Source organism: Talpa europaea, assembly GCF_964194135.1.
Source record: "Talpa europaea genome assembly, chromosome: 8".
Classification (NCBI taxonomy): Eukaryota; Metazoa; Chordata; class Mammalia; order Eulipotyphla; family Talpidae; genus Talpa; species Talpa europaea.
In genome coordinates this window covers 97,503,247-97,527,800 of record NC_140075.1, presented here as the reverse complement: position 1 = coordinate 97,527,800, position 24,554 = coordinate 97,503,247, and the positions used below count along the sequence as shown (strand labels likewise).

General features: G+C 35.8%; 1 protein-coding gene across 2 annotated transcripts in view; it reads right to left on the bottom strand.

Moving 5' to 3' along the window:
* Positions 1–9,726: 9,726 nt before the first annotated feature.
* The window catches only part of PCNX1 (pecanex 1), a gene marked incomplete at both ends in the record, with an annotated part of 141,965 nt that continues 127,137 nt past the window's right edge, over positions 9,727–24,554 (bottom strand). For both annotated transcript variants that reach the window (XM_084241226.1, XM_084241227.1), the window contains 8 exons: positions 9,727–9,867; positions 10,068–10,208; positions 10,880–11,322; positions 13,580–13,785; positions 15,851–16,125; positions 16,697–16,927; positions 22,128–22,278; positions 22,999–23,099. In XM_084241226.1, coding sequence (XP_084097352.1) covers positions 9,727–9,867; positions 10,068–10,208; positions 10,880–11,322; positions 13,580–13,785; positions 15,851–16,125; positions 16,697–16,927; positions 22,128–22,278; positions 22,999–23,099 — 1,689 coding nt within the window. The remainder of the gene's footprint in view (positions 9,868–10,067; positions 10,209–10,879; positions 11,323–13,579; positions 13,786–15,850; positions 16,126–16,696; positions 16,928–22,127; positions 22,279–22,998; positions 23,100–24,554) is intronic.

Sequence of the window (24,554 nt, the reverse complement as noted above, 5' to 3'; positions counted from 1 at the left end):
AAGGTAAATCCATAATGCCGTCCATAATGGCTGTACCAGTTTACATTCCCAACAACAGTGTAATATAGAGTTCCTCTTTCTCCTCATTCTCTCCAAACTTCTTGTTAGAGGTCTTTTTAATATGTGCCATACTCATGATTGTGAGATAGAATCTTACTGTAATTTAAACCTTTATCTTTCTTACTAGAAGTGATAATTAACATTCATACATCTTTTGGTTTTCTGTATATCCACTTTGCTGTATTGTTCTTATCTGTATCATATCTGTATGTTTTTTTTAATTTTTTTTTATATTTCAATAGTATACATTTTGGATGTTATGCATTGTGTGAATATTTTCACCCATTCAATAGGGAGTCTTTTCAATCTTTTTTGTATTTTCTCTCACTTTATAAGAGCCTTTTAATTTGAGGTAATGGTTTTAGTTTCCTCTGCCATAGGGTCATCCACCAAAAACACCTTTGTCGTTGCTGTCATGGAACATATTGTCAATATTTTCTTCTATATATTTTATTGTTGCAGGTATTATATTTAAATCCTTATTCCATTTTGAGTTCATTTTTGTGTATGGGACATTTTAAATTTTTTTGAAGAACCTCCATACTATTTTCCAAAGTGGTGCATTAATTTGCATCTCCACCAACAGTCAATGAAGGGACCCTTTTTATTTTGAATCAATAAATATTACAAAATCATACACAGGTAAGAGATCCATTCAAAGTAAGATGATGGATTTTAATGTAAACCAGTACAAATGGAATCCTATATTGCAACTTGAAGCTTTAAGAAACTATCACTTGTTAAATTTTAGTAAAGTTAACAAAGCAAGAATATCAACAATTCTTTAAAAGGACCATTAAAACATTCCTTTCTTTTTCAACTCTGTATATGTAGGAGGCTAGATTTTCTTCATATACTTCACCCAAAATAATATAATGCAACATGTGTAGTAGATACAAGTTCAGATTCTTTTTTTTTTTAAAGATTTAATTAATTAATTATTTTTTTTTATTTATACAAGCACTGGGTACAGTCAGAAGCGCAGGAGGGTGAGAGGATTCACCAGAGCCAGAGCGGGGAGCAGAACAGGCAGACTGACGAAATACACTGCTGAGGGGAGCAGCGGGAGGCAGGAGAGGTCTGCACACCATGAGGGGCCCTCCTCCAGTGGCCAGGGAGCAGCCGGGGATTGAACCGGCGCTGAAGAGGCTGTGGGCAGCTTCGCAACCCAGTACTCAACTGCTGCGCCACCGGGAAGGCCCAAGTTCAGATTCTTAATGTGGACGTATTTTAAATAAAAATGTTAACTTGTAATTTTATCTAATTACAGTATCTTTACAATACAGTTTTAATTTCCAACACAATAAATATTAATAAAAATAAAGCACATAAAACTCTCTGGGGAGTGCTTCTCGATAATTTTTTTAAAATGTAGACAAGACCAAAAAGTTTGAAAACTACAGTTTTAGAAAAATCATACCGGAACTAATAAAAAAAAGAGAATCTGTAGTCCTTCAGAAACTGGCTCCTTCTTCTGAAGATCACTGCAAGTCCAAGTGGTTTTACTGGAGAACTTCTACCCAAGTAATTTAAGAAAGGAAATACTGTACATGAAGCAAAGCAGAAGTGTTACAAGATATAAAGGCAAACCCTAAGAAAGAGACCAAGCATCTGGCTGTGTCTCATTTTCTATAGATGCACCTTAAAAACAAATGCCTCATTTCATGGGTGATCCAAGTTTCTGCTTCTTGACAATACTCAAGTCCTGGGAAGCTGTGTACACATATACTGTGCACACCAATCAGCCCCTCTGCATGCGCGTGTAGCGATTAGACAGTTTGGGACATGGACCCTGGTTTGAGGCTGGGTTCTGATGTGTCTGAGTCAATCAGGATGATTCTATTTCTCTTATCAGTGACTGGTTTAGAAAATCAGGACATAGGAACAAGTTAAAGATCTTTCGTATGTCAAATCTTACATTAACGAGACGTAATGAGAAACACGCTGAGGCTCTGGGGAAATTTTCCCTTTTAAGAAAACCATAAGAACTGTTTTTTCCCTTTCAAAATGATGTGTACAGGATGAGGTCCAGAAAGATAGATACCTGCTTCCTGTGTCAAAAGGAAGCCAGCATACCTAGTAAGAACTGCAAAAATTAGACATGTACAGAGCTGGAGCAACTTGAAAAAACCAATCCTGAAAGCCCAGTCTAGCTTTCATCTTATACTGAGCCAATTTTCTATTTCAGCAATTTAAAAAAATGTTTACTGATTTACCATGGCTTACAATACTACGCTTTGGGAGTACAGCTGCACACCTGGAAATGTGTACATACCATACCACACCAATCATCACAGCCCAGGGCCCTTCACCACTATCACACTGACACCCTCTGTCCTTTTCCTCCTTTCCTCTGGTAACCACCATATTTATTTTTCAGAGTCCTTTGTTGTGTTTTCTCTGCTTTAATTACATTTCATATATGAGTGAAACCATCAGTATGTGTCTTTCACTCTGATTTCTTTTGCTCAGCACAATCACCTCATGTTTCATCCATGTTGTCTCCAAAGGCAAGTTTTCATCTATTTTAATAGCTGGGTTGTTTTCCATTGAGAATCTTCCACAACTTCTCTATCCAGGGCTCCATTATGTTTCAGCAAATTTGAGTTGAGTTTTTTCTTCCTGTACCTATAAGCATCCTAAGTAAATCACTATTTAGAGTTCATGAAAGAAACATAATTTCATATTGCAATTGTGCATGTCACTTTCAAAACTTACAAGCTTGGTAAGTCAGCATTGTGTCTTACTACATGAAAGTATAAACTTAAACATTCATGCTACACTGTGGAATTCTCATTGGAAACTGTGGCACGCTGTACTGTTGACTGGTGTAACTGAGAGGTGGTGGGTAAGAATGAGAGCAATCTGGCAGTACTATGAAGACAGAGGCACTGCCTAGAACCTGTGTGGACTCAGTGCGGTCCCAGGATGTTGATTTATCTGATAAGATGGATTAAGAGAACGTGCTTCAGGATGGGACTCAAGGCCTGGAGTCTTCTTATGTGAGCCAGTTATTATGTACTGGTAACAAAATTCTTAGTTGCAAAAGGGAAACTGAAGCCAAGGATGATGTTTCCCATTTAGCAGTTTCCCGGACACTGAAACAATAATTTCTCAGAAGGCTTCTAGACAAAATGGATTCATCTCTATCCACTATTTATTATAAAGCAATCTAGGGATCCTCTTGCACCAAATTATATTTCCCCAAGATATGAATTTTAATTTAGTTTCTTTTTGTAAACACATAAGAAGCAGGGGTTAGGGGAATACAACACATTGTGTTTAAAGGGCGTGTCTTACTTCACAAGGTCACTTTTCACCCACAGCAAAAGAAAATGTGCCTGAGTGGTGTGATTCACTGGCTACAGGTTAGCAAAACATTTCTGGATCCTTTAGGATCCTGCACTTTAACTGGAATCAAGAGTTTTATGGGAATTAAATTTCACGACTTCAGCCCTCTGACTCAATGGCCCTGAAATTAACATAGTACATGGATACAAGGAACGCCTTTCTTTGAAGATATATTTCATTTCACCAAAATATTTCCTTTCAAGGTAAAAAGATCTGGCTGTTTCAGAAAAATACCACTACATTTCCAGTTGTGCACTTGTCATCTTAGTGCAAACACACCAAATTGTTTGGGAATCTGATGCAGATAGCAAATAATCTATTTTCTACCAGCTTTGGTAGTTATTAACAGTAAAAATGAAATAGTTAAAATGGCTTACTAAAACATTTAATCTAGAATATTATACACATGACCAGTAGGTTAGTACACACCCCAACTTAGTATTTGCCTGTATTATCTGTCTTTCCTTTTTCTGTACTGTAATTCAGTGTAGCCAACCTACCCAAAACAATATATGTCAGGGTCAATGCAATTCCAATAAAAATATTAATGACATATTTCAAAGAATTGGAGAAAATACTACTGAAATTAATGTGGGATCACAAAAGACTGAATAGCTACAGCAATCTTGAAAAAGAAGTAATGCGAACATACTTACATTTTTATCATCCTACCTGCTCCATTTAATATTATATCATTAATATGACACATTCAGATCAATTCAGAACCTTTTCTACCAAGTGTGAAGTTACCTTCTATTAATATGAAACATACTTTTGTTATGACCTGAATCATGTGCCTAAGCTAAAGCTTCTGTTTAAAATGATTATTTCAGAATATAAGTACATTTTAACAAAATACCAAACAGAGTTTAATATGGTGTACTCTAATTTTTCAGTCTCATAAAAATGGACAGAAGGCAAAATGAAAAAAAAATTTATTTCCTCAGTGTTTATCCACTGTCAATACTGTATTTTTGAGGCAATATATTTGCAAAGGAAAAAAAAAAACAATCTCGGCTTTTATTTTTCATTTAAACAACTACAATATTTACAAGCAATTTAGAATAACAAACACTCAGACACACACACACACTCATAGACACGCTCAAGGACAAATATTCTTATCTCTGGTTTATACTGAATGCTGGTAGAGGCAATGAATACTTTTCAGAGCCCATGATCAGAAACAGGAAACCCATTTTCCTTCCTCACACCTATCTTCCTAGGACAATTTTTAATATTCCTCTTTCCATTTCCTCATGCAGAGCTCATTGCCAGACTTGTATAGGGTTAAGGTAATCTGTTTTTAACAATTTATTTTTACTTAAACTATAAGCTTTAAAAAAGCATAAGCAGAAATGATTCCCCTTACCCACCCCCATTTTTATGATTTTGGTTGTAGAATCAAGCTTCATATATCGAAAAAAAAAAAAAAATCTTGTTTAACCACAATTACACTAAATGCAAGAGTCATCTGGAGCAGCCACCTCTCTCTCTACTGTTACTACTTTGAATTCCAGGGTATCAACTAATCTGTGCAAGTTGACACCCAGGAACTCACCCTTACCACAATCTTAGATGACTGTTGTTCTATCTACCTTGGCTCCATGGGATCATAAATTGTCAGATATGGAGCTGAGGCATAAGAAAAAAGATAACAATCCTATATAATAGGTATAAGTCTTGGAACAGAGTTGTCAAAGAACTTTGCAATGACAATCAGCTCCGATTTTCCCGTGATATTATTTTGTTTCCATAATGGCAGATAATGAAGTTTATAGCTCACAAACAGAACTAACTTACTCTGATTCAGAAAGAATTTGTGGCTTCTAGGTAATGAAGAAAAATTCTTATTACACATAGACAGATGATTTGTGAGGTGATTCAAAGCAGAAAATATACCTATTTCAAATAAAATCAATACTCCACTCATATACTAGTCAGTTCTATTTATATAATAATTTCTTTGCAATCACAATTCTTGCCTAAACATTTAATAAGTTAAAAATGAGAAGGCCTTGGTGTATATCAGCCAGAGATAAAAGAAAAAAAGAGAGAGAAAGTAAGAAAAGAAGCTGGTTTTTAAATACTTAATTAAAAAAAAAAATCTATACTGATCCAAAGTCATACATAATTTTTCCCTTTCTCCAGGTCAGTAAGACTCAATTTCCATGTAAGACTGAAACAGAGCTAGATAAAAAGGGATGCTTTATACCTCATCTGAACAATGTATCATATCAAAGGAAAAAATTGACTAGGTCTGTGACCAGGCAAAGCAATTTTATGGTATGATTATATTACACTACAAAAAAATAAGAAGAATGAATACTGAGAATTTAAAAATTAGAAAGAACTTTTCAATAATCATGAAAAAGTAATGAAAATAAACACAAAAATAATGAATAATCTGGGCAACAGTTCATAATTTAGTAGATAGTAAATATAAATTAATAGAATTATCACACAAAATTACTAAACTGTCTTTTTCTCAAGTCACATATTTAGGAGGAAAGATGTTTGAAAGTTAACAAAGACATACAGATAATCAGCCTGGGAAAATCATAACTTTAAAAGACCCAGTTCCTGGCGGATGACTCTCTGTAGCAATCTAGCAAATAAAGAATTTCTAAGCAGAGGCAGAAGGCTGCTGCTCAGAAGCAAAGTGGAATTTATTAAGGCTAAGTTACCTTTGTTTAGATTTGAAGCTTTTAAAAAATATTTTGATGAAAGAATAAACAAGGAAGAAAAATACATCTTAAAGAGTTGTAGTTTCCTATATAAAAATTTGTATTTTCATTGTCTGACTTTGGAAAACAGAGTAACTTTCTAAATCTCACTCAGGATAAGAGATATTTTCTGACTACTTTTGTCTCAAGGGTTAGTAGAAGTATCTCAGATATACTTGAAATATTTTTAAAAAATACTTCACATCTATTGGAAATTAATCTTTGTAATGAAAACTCAAAGAAGGCAGAACACCAATAAAGTCTGTTCACTAATTTCATGAAAAGTAATTAATCTCCTCTAATCTTAGAAATACACAGCCTCACCAACTACTTTCCCAAGCCCCTTAAATGTGAATACCTTATATTAATCTAGACTCTTGAAAAATTAAGAGTTCTCTAGAAAAAGGAGAACATTTGTTTTATCAAGTATTGAAAATGGTATAAAAAGAGGGTTCATACCAAGTTATAAACTGAAGATTAACCATAAGCTTAAATTTTGAGTTATAAAATGATTTTTGCCATTGAATGAGAGGAAACAAGGGAAAAAGTTAACAATTTCTAACCTATTCCAGGACTCTAAAAAAATAGAAACAAAAAAATAAAATTAGAAAAAAACTCCATAAAGATAGCAAGAATGGAACTCTAAAGGAAAGGAATTAAAAGATATTGTCTTACTTACATGTATTTATTTCATATTATCAAACTGACATTTTTGGCAATTTTGAACTAAGGAAACTAATGTATGCATGCTGGAGTCTTGTACACTAATAAGAAAAGTTAAGCAAAGAATCTAAAACAAATTGCTCACTCTTGGTGGAGAGGGCTCATGCATTTAGGCAAAATTATTGTGAATCTTTCTTCAATTATCATTGCTTTTCCTGATGTAATTTTTAGAAAAGCATAATTTTTTAAAAGACCATCAGTTTTAGGTTTTAAAAATAAGAACAGGTTCCTCTTGGGATTTCTAATTTACAATCTCATAAATAGATTACAGGGTGATCTGATAACAAAATCCAACTTGTTTTATGAAAAATGTCCACTGGTAGCTACCACAAATCAAGAGCCAATATATATATGTTCTGTATAAAATCTAGTCTTTCTTTTGCAACTTGACTTTTTAGAGTTTGTGATGTGTTTACAATTGAGGGTGGGAATTTGGGGGGCTAGGAATAAAAATAAATCTAGCCCTTCTGGTTGAATCATTTGAAGCTCAGATTTTTTTTTTTCTGTGTAGGAAAATGAATTATCTTCCATCTAAGATTGAAAAGACTCAACTTGTCTCACCAAGGTAATGACCAAGAAAAGATCATGTTATTTCAGAAAGGGAACAAGTAATAGGGAGCATAATACCTTTGACAAGATTTTAAAAATATCTCTCTACAGAGATAGATAGATAGATAGATAGATAGATAGATAGATAGATAGATAGATAGATAGACAAACAGATAGCTAGACAGATAGACAGAGAGATACATACATAGGTAGGTAAGTAGATAGATCGACGGATTGATCTATCGATCTATCATATTTTTAGTTTCAAAGAAAGAAGAGCCTGAACTTTTAATAGCATACTGTAGATTTGCCAAAAAGAGGCAAATCCAGAATATAATGGCATTATCAAGAAAATACATTTTATTTAATTTAGAAAGGATACCTTTGTGTACAATGTCAATTGGTCAATTGATAAATGTTATTTGAACAGTAAATTTGCTATGTTAAGTCAATGGAAATATCAACACGAGGCACTTTGGGTCATGAATGACCGCAAAAATTTTAAATTAGAAAAAGGGAAAAATAGATTTAAGAAGTAGAAATGCAATACGATGCTGTATAATAGCTATATATTTCCTCAGATTTCATCTCTTCTACTAAAGAGTTATACTGTGAGACCTACATCAGAATTAGCAGGAAAAACAACTCTTTTTTCCTGTCACCCTCATCAAAAGATACTTTAAACCCACGCCGAACCAACAGTCATCACTGGCACATGTGGCCATCAAATATATGAAATGTGGCTGTGCTGCAAGTTGAAACAGTAATGCTTTGCATATACTGGATTAAATAAAATGTATAATTAAAATTAATTTCAACTGCTGTTTTTTCATTTTCCATTCATGGGAGTAGGAAGATGGCTGCTTCTATGTGCTCAGAGGAGATGTATACTCTTCTTTGGAATTTCACCCCAAAAAATGAAAATTTTCTGAAGGATTTAAAAAAATGCCAAAAGTTGCAAATTAAATCTAAAACTGCAGCTCCTATCTAGCCCAATTGTAAATCTGAATTGCATATTTCCCTGAATACACGCATTTAAAAAAACAATAAAATTTAAGTTATGAGATAACATACAAATGAAGTCAATTTCACAGTTATAAATATTTCAAATTACAGCTACACACTACAATTTACAGAAAATAAAATTCAAGTAATAGAAAAAGAAAAGAGGGAAATAAAAGGTGAAGTTATTAAAGAGGGCTGTAACAATAAGAACTGCACCATTTGGATAACTGTCTGAAAAAATTTTACTTGATTAACTGAACTGCATGTAAAGGACTTCAAGACCTAAGCACTTCTCAAAAAAAAAGCAATCAATCCTTTCTTTAACTTCTTGGATGTTCATCCTCTTCTTTGAAAGTGAAAGTATTTTTTTCCCAGAACTGACCCCAGAAGAGCTTGCCCCAAGTGGAAAGAAGCAAGAGTCCAGGGGCACACAACGATGCTGAAGCCCATCTGCAATGTGAACACAGGGTGGCAGTAGTGTGCATGGGGCCAATGCACTGTTGGCTCCAGGAAATGCCAATGATGAAACCATGTATATCTTGAGACCAAGTACTCATTTTAAAGAAAACATCCAATGTACTGGCATGAAGTACAGACTACACACAGGAAACAAGCAGCACAGTTCCTGCTATATGTTTATAAGGAAAGGGAAGGGGTTAATCCCAAAGGCAATTTAAATAATGTATTTTACTTTTATATATAAATAAATGTTCTGAGAAATCTCAGACTTTAGTGCATCGTTGTAAAAAATTAGTGCAGTTTTTTCATTAAAGTTTTTAGCTCTCAAGGAATAAGATAAATCTATGTCTGTTCATAGTTTCTTTCACTGTACATTAAACTTTCATTCTGCTATATGTCAAACTGAAAGTTTCTAACTGGTCTGTTTTTAAAAATCAAGGTAAATGGATTTCATGTTCTATGACAAAACATGGCAATTATTTTTGGCAAAGAAAATTAGAAAAATATGAGATCATAGTTTAGAAATGAAGAGTCGGTTGACTTAAAACATAGGCAATCCATTGGGAAAAACTTTTTTTAAGGACGCAATTTTAAGAGAACTTAATTTTTATCCTTCATGCAAAATGTTTTCTCTGCAGCTAACTTAAAAAAATATTTCAGCTTTATTTCAGGATGGAGACAGTGACAGGGGTCAGGGTGAAGGGCACAGGAGAGGTGCTTGACCAAGCCCACTCTATGTTCAAGTCTCTCCCATCTAGGATCAAAGTGATACCTGCAGGCATCTCTGTTTTCTCCTCTCTTTCCAGTGTTTTAGAATTGAGAGGGAAAAGAAATGTAGCTATAAAACACCGGCTCACACTTCAGCCCCAAGTTCTAGTACCCCAGTTTCAATGACAGTCACATATTTATCATCAATCTGGACCAGAAGCACTGTCTTGTCGATGTGGGATCTAGTACCTGGATCTCGGCTGCAAGGCACCCATCGGTGAATCACCTAATGATTCAGGATAAAACAAGATGTTAGTGGCAGAGACCTTGAACGTACTCACAAACTCTTACCCTTCTCTTAAGATTAGAAATAGCAACTGTTTGATGATTAAATATAAGTACACAAATTAAATACGCAAACAGGCACACAAGTCAGTCAAACTACAAAAAAGCAAGAATACCAATTAGCTTTGTAAGAGAACTTACATGGCCTTCCATGCCCTCCTGAGGACTCCAGTCTTTCCAGCTATTTCTTCCAGCTTTTAACCGAATTCCCTCATCAGGCCACTGCAGCTCTTTTCTTTTTGATAGGTTGATCGCATCCAAAATTTGACTGGGATCTACAATCTACATATAAATAAATATGAGTCAATTTCTACTCAATTTTTTCTTGATGGTGAAAATGACATAATCCAAAACAAAATTTCATTCATAGGATTCATGTCTCAAGTTCTGTATTGTCTATAACAGAGTAAAAAAAGGGAATGACCCACCATCTGAATTCTTTTCGGCCTACTGGTAGAGCTTCTGCATTGGGCATGACAATAGCTAAGTAGGGAAAAATATCACCACTGTAAACTGTTTGCTTTCATTAAGTTTTTATGCTAGCAGATGCTTTTCTCCCCCCAACATTCAAAAATGCTCTATTCAGACTAACATAAGGTGTGTTTTCATAAGAATCCTTCACTCAAAGAAGAAATAAAAGCAAATGAGGGGCCTCCCCTGGTGGCGCAGTAATTGAGTGCTGGGCTGCGAAGCTGTCCGCAGCCTCTGCATCACCGGTTCGATCCCTGGCCACCGGTGAGGGTCCCACATGGTGCGCAGACCTCTCCTGCCACCTGCTGCTCCCCTCAGCAGTGTACTTCGTCACTCTGTTCTGCTCCCTGCTCTGGCTCTGGTGAATTCTCTCACCCTCCTGCGCTTCTGACTGTACCCAGTTCTTGTATAAATAAATAAATATTTTAAAAAAAAGCAAATGCATAAAAATAATAGCACAAGTTGATCCTAGGCTTACTCACTTGAACTCTGTAAATGACTTCCCCCTTTTTGGCATGTGAATTACTGGCAGGACTTAAGGTATTGCCTGGTGGTGCATCAATGGCACTGCTCTGACCTCCCTCTGTTCCAAGAAAGCCCACAAGAGTGTGATGCTTGCAGGCAGGGATGCTTTGGCTGGAGCTGCTGGAAGAAGGAAGGCCATGCTGTACGCAGGCCATGCCATTCTGACTGGAGGGTTCCAACTGGTTCACCATAGAGAGGCGGGACTGGATGGATGACGGTAAGTTTCGAAGTGATATCTGACTGGTAGAAGAACGCCGACAAGGCACAAATCCTGTGGTGGACATCCGGAGAGACGAATGCCGGCTGCTGTAGCAGTAAGAAGACTGGCTGGCCACTGAGGCCCGAGCAGGGGACTGTCTGACCAGGCTTGACTGTACAGAATGAGAGCTGTGGCTCGTGCCTAGAGGAGAACACAACAGCACTCTGTCAAAGATGGATGGCTCCAGTAAAATTCCTTTTGCAGTCTTTAAGACTGTCTCCCTTAAATAAGAATTTATAGAACTTTTAACATTTGTACCTAAACTTTTAAAGTTACCAGAAAGAAAAATCTGACATCTGTTTTCTTGAATGCTTTTGATCATTTTTATTTGCTGAAGCTTTTTGAAATTCAAATTCTGGAGCATAAAAAAGACACATAATTAAGATTTAAGGTTGGGAAAAAAAACAAAATATCTCTCACAGAAATATTTTAGAATAAGAAGAGTATCTCTTTCATACATCACAAATGAAATCTCTCATGGAAATCAGACAGAAATATTAAGGATCTACGATGTGGTGAGTTCCGTAACCACTATTTTTCAAAGTATAGTTTTAATATCCTTTCATTCTATTTCAATGGCAAGCTACACTGCTTATAGAGCCAGTGACACCAAGTTGCAATTTTCATATGCATGAAGAGTTTGCTACTATATACAAAATCATTTGACAAATTATCAATGATACTGAATAGCAAGTTCTTCTGTGTCCTTTTTCAAATGGCTTGATATTTGAATCCTTCAGATTTATCTTTTTCCTGACTTATAGTAGTGACTGATATGAAGACTATTAGAAAATCATAAAATTGAAAAAAAAGCTACATGTGATTTATATCTGAAAACAGAGCTAATTAATTGTAAAAGCAAGAGGTACATAAGGAAGCACTTTGAAAATCTTAAGTTTTCATTTAAAAGTAAAAAAAAAAAATCAAATGTTGATCATATACCTATATACAATCTGGAATTTACAATTCCAACTGTATTGGAATTTATTTTTAATTTACGCAAATATCTTAAAACTTCAACGGACCCATGTGAAGTGGTCGGAAAGGACAATGCTGGACAAATTGACCACACAAAGGGCAACAGGAGAATCTGATTCCTACTGCAAGCTGTACAGATTACAGCTCTCATGTAAAAGATAAATAGTAAAATACTTTCGTGGCTATGGGATAGGAAAATTTTTCTTAAATAGAATAAAAAAGTGTTAATCAATAAAGGAAATGATCTATAAATTGTTTTACACTAAAGCTAAGTACTTCTCATCAAAAGAAGGCAGGTCACTCTTCACAGGAAGCCAATGCATAAACAATGGCTTGGTGTATTTAGAGAGTTTAACATTTTTAAGAGCCAAAAGCAGAAATGGGAAATTTCTGTGGTACAGAAAACACAAAGGCCCCAAATCCAGAATATACAAATATAAGTAAGAAAAAGATAACCAAATTGAAAGATGGGCAAGAGACTTAATAGGCACCTCAGAATTAGGAATAGCTGATAAACTCATGAAACAGCGACCAACCTCAGGTGTCAGAGCAATGCAAATTAAAGTGAAAGAATTAACAACCAACTCTTCTTCTGTCCCTCCAAGCAAGCAAGGTGCAGGCAGATGTGGGAACTCATAATACTCGAAGATGGTCAAAGTTTATAGGAGGGGTATTTGCCTATGACTGGTAAAAAAAACTTTCTGGAAAGATTTTGGCATTATATATAACACGAGTCTTAAACATTCTCATGATTTGACTTAGGGCTTCCACTTCTAGCCTAAGAAAATAGTAAGTGATCACAAAATTTACATACAAAGTTTACAACATATCAAAGAAACCTAATTACTAGTAAGAGAAGTTATATTAAATATCACCCTGTATTTTTTTATTTTCTTACATTGTTGTTCATTTTTGTCTAATATTTGATTTCTCCCCTTGTGTAGTCCCCATAATTCTCCCACCACCACTGCACCAGTGACCATTACCATAGTCCCTTGTGCTCTTCCCTTCCTTGTTTCGATCCCTCTTCCTCCCCTCCATGCTATAATGCCTCAGATCTATGGTTTGCCTGCAAGTTGTGTCTTTCTCCTGATCCCTTTGTTCCGTTTCCCCATATTCCCCCTATAAGTGACACCACTGTATATTTTTCTTTTTCCTTCTGCCTTATTTCACTTAGCATAATCTCTTCTAGCTCCAACATGATTAGCCTTTAAAATATTTTCAAAGAAATATTTTAAATATATGTATTATTTAAGTTATTAATGATTAATGGAAACAAACAGGATAATGTTCAAGTGGGAATCAAGTCAAATATTCTATTTATATTTTTCCAAATAGGTAATATACCTTCTTCTTCATACACACATACCAACTAAGCCTAAGAGGCAAACACTACAGACAGAATTTTGCTTCCTGTTACCTAGTGTTGGAGGGTAAGATGTGACTGGTGGATGGAGTCCTGTTCCTGATCCCTGGCCTGGATTTCCAGTGCTTCCTTGGGACATATTGCTGTGAGGATCATTGGCAGTTGTTGCATTGTTACTGGTGCAGGAATTTCCACCTCCAGTATCAGAATCTTCAATATTGCCACCACTGTTACATCCAGCTCCACAACCTTTCCTTAACCTAGGAACAAATACCAGCATAGGAAACATTATCCCAAGATCACTTCAAGATAGGCATTTTATGCCGGGCGTGGTGGCGCGCGCCTGTAGTCCCAGCTACTCGGGAGGCAGAGGCAGGAGGATCGCTTGAGTCCAGGAGTTCTGGGCTGCAGTGCGCTATGCCGATCGGGTGTCCGCACTAAGTTCGGCATCAATATGGTGACCTCCCGGGAGCGGGGGACCACCAGGTTGCCTAAGGAGGGGTGAACCGGCCCAGGTCGGAAACGGAGCAGGTCAAAACTCCCGTGCTGATCAGTAGTGGGATCGCGCCTGTGAATAGCCACTGCACTCCAGCCTGGGCAACATAGCGAGACCCTGACTCGAAAAAAAAAAAAAAAAAAAAAAAGATAGGCATTTTATTCTTTCAGCTATTTTGGAATTGTTGATGCTAGTAAACTGTTCACCTTGAAAGTCTTTAGGGTGTAGTCAGTTTTAGGGAAAAAATGTCTAATCTATTTTCATAAAACTATCTCCCCCTTATTTTCACTGCCTTAATTTTTCCCAATCTCCCCCACTTTTATACACTCTATCATTGTCCCTACACCACGAGAACTACACATAATACAAATCACAGGGAAAAAGACAATTCTTGCAAGTGTCTGTTCTGTGATTCTGAAATAAGCAACCCATGAAAACCTTTATTTGTGTGTGTGTGTGTGTGTGTGTGCGCGCGCACACACGCAGAAAAACTGGGGTGTAGGCCAGAGGTGCAGAGGGTGAGAGGATTCACCAGAGACAGAATGAGGAGCAGAACAGGCAGACTTATTGAAATACACTGTTAAAGGGAGCAGCAGTCAAGAAGAGATCTGCTGCACCATATGTGGGTTAGCTCTCTGGCTGGGACAGAAATCAGCCTTACCAGTGAAAGCACTGAGACTTAACCTCAGGGAGGCCCCCCCAAACCTTATTTAATTGAATTAAACCTAATTTATGCTGTAACAGACTGGAAGAGAGCTGTTGCAATTATTTTTCTTGTTCTTTTTTAAATGTAGGGTGAACAACTGTCCTGGTTTGCCCACAATTGTCTCTATTTGTACTGCAAGTCCTCATTCTAGGAAATCCCTCAGATAAATCCCAGGTAAATCAGAACAACTGGACATACTAATCACTATGTTGTTTCTCTTCGGAGGAAAGAACTTAACCTCTTTAAGATATTTCCTGTACAACAGAAATTTATTGAAAAGAATATTTTTTTGAACGCTACACTCTGGTTTATGTTCCTCCGGCTGTTTGTATATTTATGTACATACTTGAAGACAGTACACACTTGCAATTTGAACAATAAATGTGTTGTTAAAATACTAGTAGTTACCTGTATCTTACAACTAGGAACATCAATTATATAAAATGCTCCCCCTACTACAGGGAGAGAATAAAATAGAAGAAAGTAATCAAGCTGCATAGGTTTCTTGGGTTTTTCTCTAATTTGCTCTGCTTGCTAGACCATGCATTCAACTAGTGCCAGTATGCTGTAATAGAGTAAAAATTAAACAAAAAGGGCCTCCCCGGTGGCGCAGTGGTTGAGCACTGGGTTGTGAAACTGCCCACAGCCTCTGCAGTGCTGGTTCGACTCCCAGCTGCTCCCCGGCCACCGGAGGAGGGTCCCACATGGTGTGCAGACCTCTCCTGCCGCCCGCTGCTCCCCTCAGCAGTGTACTTCGGTCCTTCTGCCTGCTCTGCTCCCCATTCTGGCTCTGGTCAATTCTCTCACCCTCCCAGTGCTTGTATAAATAAATAAATAAATAAATCTATAAAAAAAAATTAAACAAAAAAAATGGAGCCACTCAAAATTCTACCAAATGCTAGAGTAGGGGTTGTTACCATGAGTTGTACATTAGATTTCTCTAACAAGATTTTGGAGGTATAAATGTTCAAACACTACTTCCTGAACTTCAGCTATAATTGGTTTATATTATACCATGGCATCTGTATTTTCCTACAAGCTTTTCAGGTAATGCTACTGCACATTGCCTAGATTAAGAGGGTCAGACTATACCATCACTGAAAAATGCATTTCCAAAGCTTACCTGTGCCAGGTTGACACTATGAAGTTTCTGATATTTCCCAAGCTGATAGGTCCCCCAAGAATTTCTTTAAGCTGCTCGTGGCTATCAGAATAAGAAGTTGTCAGAGGTGAGACAAAGATTGGGTAGCCGATGGGTTGATCACAAGATGAGTTTATCATGTTTCTCAGGGCTTGCTTTGCATTTTGGATGCTCCCTCTCTCTGGGTTACGGTTACGTAAAAAAACAAGTTCCTGCTGTTGTCCTGCCCAAAGGCCTCGAACACATTCCTTATTCACCTGAAAATCAGAACACATGGGAATTAAAGTGCTGAGAATGAAGTTCACATAAACAAGAGCAGAAATGGAAGAGATACAAAAGACATTATTATAACCAACTGTGAAAAACAGAAAACAAATATAAGCAGGTCACACTTGAATAGAGTTAACCAATTTCTTATTGTCATTAGTAGTCTGTTACATCACAAGCATGTACAGAGCTCTCCCCTCTGCTCTGCCTTGTAAAAATATCATGTACAACATAGTTCATTTAATTTTCCCAACTGGTGATATGGTGCTGATGTTTTAAGATGAGATGCTGCCCTCATATCATATATAATAGATCAAAGACCGACATATAGATAAGACTGCCAAAACAGAAATAAGTAAAAACTTTTATGGTTTTATGGCCAATAAGGATATTTCAGAAGACAGAATAAATTACTAACAAAATAAATTAACTGCCCACAAACAAACACAAATGCAGTATGGTCACTTTTTAATTAAAGTTTCAGTCATTTTTTAAAAAAAATTGAATAAGATAATCTAAGGTCTACTTTTTCAGTGGCAAATAAATGCCTCAAAAACCTACCTTAATGACCCTGAAGCTAAGGTAGCGTCTGTTGAGCATGATGATTTTGTATTCATTGGTGCCATCATCCATGACGTGCCGCAAAGCAAGCAAGGAGGGTGAGTTGGCAAGGACCGCACTCCGCCATGCAGGGTCCCCTTCGTGGGCTATTACTAGGTTTTTTTCATGAGATACAATGGCTTCATAGAGCACAGTAGGGTCATCATACTCATCCGGAGAAGTGAAATGATCCTAAACACAGAAATAAAAACTAGTCATGTATTTATTTTAATATAAAATCTAAATCTTTCCTATCATCTCCTTGATTCTTTTTTTAAAAAATATTTTATTTTATATAATGCTTACATCATTTTTCGTTTTTGCACAATGTATACATTTTCATTTTGGTTATATTCCCCATACAATTGCACCCACCACCCCTTATTTTGACCCTAGTCCTTCTTCTCCTTGCCCTCCCTCCCCCTGTAGTGTGTCTCTGGTTTATAGTTGCTAGTTGATTTTGATTTTTACTTTGTATTAATTAGTCTTTTTCCTGGTCCCTTATTTAGGTTTTCTAAATTCCTGCTATGAGTGAGACCATCTGGTATTTTCCTTTTACTTTCTGACTTATTTCGCTGAGCATGATCCCTTCTAGCTCCATCCATGTTGCTGCAAACTGCATGTGTTTATCTTTTTTGATTGCTGAGTAATATTCCATTGTGTATATGTACCACATCTTCTTGATCCAGTCATCTATTTTTGGGCATTTGGGTTGTTTCCATAGCTTAGCTATTGTAAATAGTGCTGCCATAAACACAGGGATGCAGGTGCCCCTTGAAATTAATGTTTTTGTATCATTTGGGTAAATACCAAGGAGTGGAATTGCTGGATCATATGGAAGCTCTATCTTTAGTAGGTCCAGAAATCTCCACACAGCTCTCCATAGTGGTTGGACCAGTTTGTACTTCCAACAGTAATGTAGGAGAGTTCCTTTTTCTCCACATCCTCGCCAACATTTGTTGTTGCTAGTTTTTTTAATATGTGCCATTCTCACTGGTGTAAGATGGTATCTCATTGTAGTTTTGATTTGCATTTCCCTGAATGTTACATGCCAGTTATATCTCAATAAAATAAATTCACCTGCACAAAGAAATATATAGAGAGAGACTTGGAGAACTCACAAGTTGATTCAACATCTCCTTGATTCCTGAATCAACTTGTGAGTTCTCCAAGTCTCTCTCTATATCTTTCTTTGTGCAGGTGAATTTATTTTACTGAGATATAACTGACATGTAACATTAGTTTTAGGTATACAACATGATTCATTATTGGCTTTTATTTTGAAATGATCACCACAATAAGGCTGATTAACATACATCAACAGTTACAAATTTTGTTTATGTTGAGAAGTTTTAAGATCTACACTCTTAGCAACTTTATTTTTTTTTTTTGGCATAGAACTGGGGTACAGGCTAGAGGTACAGGAGGGTAAGAAGATTCATCAGAGACAAAGTGGGGAGCAGAATAGGTGGATTTATTGAAAAACACTGCTAAGGGGAGGAATGGCCGAGACAGGAGAGGTCTGCTGCGCCTTATGAGTGTTAGATCCCTGGCCAGGAATTGAACTCAGGCCATTGCGGGGATAGAGCTGAGACTTAACCCCTAGGCCATCAGGGAGGTCCTTCATTTTGAGCAACTTTCAAATAAACAATATAGTATTATTAACTATAGTCTTTGTCTTTATTTATTTTGTATTATAGTGGCTGTCTTCATATTTATAGTTGAGAGATTGATAAATTTTATGTCCATCTACAGGAACTCATTTGTTTTTATGTCAAATGAACAAAGTATGTGCTATCTAAAGGAGAGAAAGATGGTGCAAGAGGGCACCATGTCCAAGGATGAACCTGGAGGTTGGCCTAACTGAGAAAACAAAAATTCACTATGAGTAACATTTCACTGTGTAAAATGTTCTACTTCGCCTCACTCCTACAACAACCTTGACAAGGAGATTGAGCAGATAATATTGGCATATTAGAAATACCAAAATGGAACCTCAAAGAGGGTCAGCTACTTCTCACATTTAGAAAGTGAGGCCAAGGCCTAAACACAATTTTTAGTGGTTTTTCATTTTCTAACTTTAAAATTTGTATGATTACAAAAGTTAGCTGGAAAAAAAAATCCTGTAGTTGATGTGATTAGGAACCACAATGCAGGTGTTTTTGAGCTGGATTTTAAAGAATGAATCAGTGCCAGTAGAGGGAGCTGGATTTTAAAGAATGAATCTGTGCAGGAAAGCTAAAGGGCTCTAGGGAAAAGCACAGAAGTCAGGAAACCCATAAAGATAACTCTACCATAAAGTCTCTATGGAAACTGAGTGCCTAACATGCTTCCAGGCATTGTATGAGGCACTGGGGAAGATAGCAAACAGCCCATTAGGGAAGTAATGACATCTTTCTATACTTGTATTGGCAAAATTATTTGAGTGGAAAATAAAACTGCAGACATTAGGTGCGCCAAAAGTGGAGAATGTTTAATTTTGTTCAAATATTTCCTTTCACTGCACCTGAAAAGGATTGAATGAGTGTGTAAAGTTCTATGCACATCACTGCAACACTATTTTAATTGTAAAATGTTTGAAATAAGCAGGAATAAGGAAATGATTGAATAAACTGTAGTAAAGATTATACTCTGAAGTATTATAGAGCCATTAAAAATGTGAAGTGCCCCTATATGTCCCCACTGTGGATCAATTTATATAGCATGACTTTTTTAAAGGAAGATATTTATACACATATAAATTCCTGGCAGTGATTATCTTTTAATGGTGCAGTGCAATATTACAGAGTAAGGGGAAAATGCTTATTCTTGGGTGATGCTTACTTTTCAATGATTTTTTTCCCCATGATTTTTCAAATAAATAAAATGATATCTCCAGTTCTTATGGCAAGTTTTCAGAAGCATTCTATAAATTATACTTGAGAAGTTATGAGCAGATGCACAGGGTATATTATTTTTTGAAGACAATAATACTAATTATATAAGCACTCTTTGGCTGCCAAGCACTGTGCTAAACAATGAGGCTATGAAGTTTAATAAGTTTAATAATAAGATTTCTATCAAACAAATTTGATTTCTAAAGCAAATATAATAGATTGGAGAATTAAAAAATAAAAAATTATAAGGGAAAAAGCAAAAGTTAACACTTATGCAGTGCGAAAAGTATATCATTAAAGACTGAAAGATTAATTCAAATTTTATATTTTAGCTGTCTGGAAACAGATTTTTTTTAGGCGTGAGGTATAATTAAAACAATAAATTGCATCCATGCTAAGTGTACAGTTAGATGCATTTTGATAAATATAAACTCACACACATGTAATGTTGCCATAATCTATGCATAGATATTTTCATCACCTCAGAATTTTCCATCCTGCCTTTTAGCATTCAATCTGCACATCCCAAGCAACCACAGATCTACTTTCTGTAGTCAGAGATTAGTTTGGTCTGTTTTAAATTTTGTATAAATTAAATCATATAATGTATACTCTTTGTGTCTGATTTCTCCTGCTCTGCATAATGTGAGATTCTTTCATACTGTGGTGTTTAACATTAGCTCATTTCTTTCTATTGCTAAGGAATATTGCATCAAGTGTATATACCATAATTAGTATGTTCATCTGTTGATGGACATTAGAGTTGCTTCCAGTTTTAGGCTATTATGACTAAAATCTTGTGTGGACTTATTCTTTCATTCTCTTAGGTAAATATCTAGGAGTAGAATTGCTGGATCATATGCAAGTTTATACATATCCTTTCTTTTATTATGTAACCTTACTGTTCACTTTTGTGGATTTTCATGATTATAAGACATATGAACTTGCCTGATGACCAGTATATATTTATACTCTATCTTTTCTTAGGCTAAGCCCCTAACAGGCTACCTAATATCTGGTTCTACCTAATATCTGGCTCATTTATTGAGTGATGCTCAATAAATGGTTATTGCTTATTCCTTTAAAGGTAAGTGTTTACCCTGCTCAAAGGTGTTTCAAAATTATATAACTTCCAGGTTGCATTTGCATTCTCTATCTCCTCTCCTTCCTCCAGCGCTCCATAGCTCTGGGTTACAGAATCCACCTTACATCCAATGTCTGTCACTGTTGCTGTCAGTGGGTAATGAGGGTGTGCTGGGCCTGATTATAAGGTGGAGAACCACTGAAACAGGCAATAACTCCACAGCCTCAGGCACATGTAACAGACCTGGCAGCAATAGGCTACAGCACTTGTAGGGGCAGAGATTAGGGGCAGAAACCAAAGGAGCCATACACAGGGCTTTGAACCTTGTGCCTCAGTTTCCTCCTCTGACAGATGGAGATAATTTATCTGTGATAATGTTCAGAATGAATTGAAGATGTCTGTGAGGGATTGTTGTATAATTATGATGTACAAAAGAGAGCATTTCCTACATGGTAGATACATAATTGGTATCTTTTGAGAAATTCTGAAGCTTTACAAACAATTTAATCTGAAGTCACTATCTTTTTCTTTCAAATACATTAAATTTTGTCTCAAAATTATAGTTAGCTTAAAGATGGACAATTCAATGTGATCTCAAATGTGTTATCTTACCCATTATCCTCAAAAAGTTCTATTTTCCACAGAAAAATTTAAATATATCTTTTATTAGTAATGCTCCTAAGTAAAATGGGCTTTTAATTTCATTCTATGTCTTTATATCTTAGTAAAATCACCTAAAGAGTAGTTCATGCTTTATTTGGGGGGAAAAAGAGTCAATTAGATTTGAGCAACACAGATGCATTTTAATGAGTTTTATCACACGGTCTCTATCATTAGATCTGTAACTACTGTCAAGTGGAATGATTAGAGCAGAAAGTGCCAAAATTTAATTTCATAATGTATTACTGAAAAATGATCCAAGGCTTTGCATATGTATTTTTGTCTCATTTTAATTTTATTGCCCTCCTAGGATTATTTAACTAAGGCTAAATCTGTCCTAATCATCTATTATTCTATTTAACATGCTAAATGAAACTCATAGTTCAGTGACAGCAGCATTTATAACACTCCTGAGATGTTACTACACTGAGCTGGGAGTTGCATAACATTCACCTACAGAAGATGTGTGAATAACAATCACATGAAGTCAAAGCAAGAAATAAAGGGCCAAAGACCCATATTTCCCATTAGTCAATGCTTTAATTTTTCCTTAAGTTTATGTCCATATCAGTCACTCTCCAATATTAATATTCAAGTTCAATGTTAGAAACACAGATTCAGGCTTTTAAGATTTACTATCTTGCTATGAATCATGTTTTTCACATTTCAGATGAGAATATTTCTCAAAAGGTTCCTAAGACACATAATTTGGATATCAAGTGAAGAAGTACCATTAAACAGCAGTAATACATTAGATATTTCCTCTTCTTACCTGATGAAGTTTAATGGACATACGGATTCCAGGGACTACTACTTTTCTTAGCAATTCCATGTCAGCAAATATCCATTCATCTCGAATTGAAGAAATACGGAAATCTCCCTTAAACAGGGCATGCAATCCATAGAGGAATGACTCTAAATTACTGTTAAGATTAGAAATAAAAGTTTACATATTTTGACAAAGGTCTTCCATTACACTGATTCTTACATTTGGTTGTAAGTCAGAAATATCAAGGAGTGTTTTCAAAATAGAGACTCTATGAGCTATTGTCAGAAATTTGTATCATGGATAGGGTCTGTTTGATGTGGGACCCTTATTTATGAACCTGTGTGGTAGTGAGTCCATGAAAATAATACATGCAGATAGTATGCAAGTAAAAAGAAATTGTGGGCCTAACGGAAAACATGAAGTAATCATAAAAGAAAATTAAAATATGTGTTATCTTAATTCTAATTCAGTTGGATACATGTCGAAAAAGTCAGTTTATATTTTGAGACCCCAAATTTAGTGTACAACTATATTAAAAATATAAATGCTCTGAACCAAAATATGAGAGGAAATAAGAAAAATTAAAAAATGTGAATTGTTAGAAAAATAGTTTTATATGGGAGAAGACCAATCAGATGTTACAGGGTGATTTTTTTTAAAGTCTTAAATCCATTAAATTATGATTACAATTTTATTATAAATCAGCTGTTAGCCATTTAGTAGAACTCAATTATGTTCAGCAAAAAGATCTACACGAGACCTTTACAATAAACTTTGCATAGAATGTGCCCACAAAAAAACTATTTCTTATTTTCAGAATTAGGTTACACAGCATCACACAATAACTTCATGAAAACAGAAATGCCTTCCTTACCTGGACATATGATGAGATGCAGTGCCCAAAGCTCTCCGTCCCAGAACACAGAGTCCATAACAAAGAGTCACCAGGGATGAATCTTTGTCCACGTCCAGCGGCTGCAAAAAAAAAAAAAATATATATATATATATTAGATATTAGAAAGGTACTTAAGCATTTAACAAATCAGAAGATAACTATTTAATAAATCAGCATATATAAAACTCAACTAGTACATACTTTCTATCTTCAAATAAAAGTACTCATGAAACCTAATGAAACAAAATAAAGTATGAATGTGCATAAAGAGGTTTTTTGAAATCTTTAAATCCTAAATCTAATATCCTATATTATAACTATATTCTATAAACTCAAATGAGCATGTTAAGTGGAGACATGGAAGATTTATATAAAATGCACAAATTTAGTCACATGAGATACAAATATGCAATGTCAAAGACTGAAAAAAAATGGATGGAATAAAATAAATAGCATAATAAATAACAGAAGAAAAATAAAAGAGCTCCCAAATCCAGCTCATCTGTGGGATAGCAGGCAGCCTAAATAAATATAATGGGAGTTCCCAAAAAAGGAACAAAAATTTTGAAAAAATAATAACTGAAAACTTTCCAAATCAGATAAAGACCATATACATATGGCTTTAAGACTCTCAATGAACTCTAAGAACAAGAAACATGAAGAAAACTATGCCAAGGCACATTATAATTAAAACTGGGAAGTTTTAAGAGAAAAATCTTAAAAGCAGCAAATGAAAAAGGGAAATTATTTCATTACCCACATTATTTGTACAGGAGTAAAGATAGTAAAGATTGCATCTTAGATGCCTTTTGTTTGCACTGCTTTGGGTGAGGTAAATGGTCATTTGTGGCCTCAGTGACTCTCTTTTCCCTTGTTCATTAAATAAATCCCTGAACCTGAGTGGTCTTGCAATTGTGTGTGTGGGTGAAGAACTCAGACAGTGACAGGTAAACTATTTGGGTGATGTCCTTGGCCAGTTTTAGTGCCCCTTATTGGCCAGTATCACCTGCTACCTTGTTCTCTATACCCTGTGTGCTCATGACCTTGGATGGAGGACTGCCCTTCCCCTGGCTCTCTGCATACCTTCTCACCCCCATCCCATGGTACCTGTCAGTAATAAATCTTATGGCTTGACTCTGTGTGAGTATACTGAAACTGCATTCAATTAAAACGACCTTGGGGTTTTACTTCAGCAACGTGGGAGCACAGATGCTGAGCGAGCCACCTGCCAAACTTAAAAAGGGTTACCCTCCTCATTCTGTAGGTCATAATGTGCACTTTATTTCACCAGTTTAGGGTCTTCAATACAAGGAGTACTTATCTGAACAGTGTGATTATGACAATGCAAATGAAGGGATGAGGATGCTTTAACCCGCTTTGGCAGAGACGACCAGTTGGCCCAACCATAATGAACCTTCAGGCTCTGTTACTTAGAAGGTTAGAAAAAGGAAAACCTGGAAAAATTGGCTTATAATAACCAATAGAAATATTCTTTCCATCTTTGGAAAAACAAATTCAAAAGAGATACAAATGAA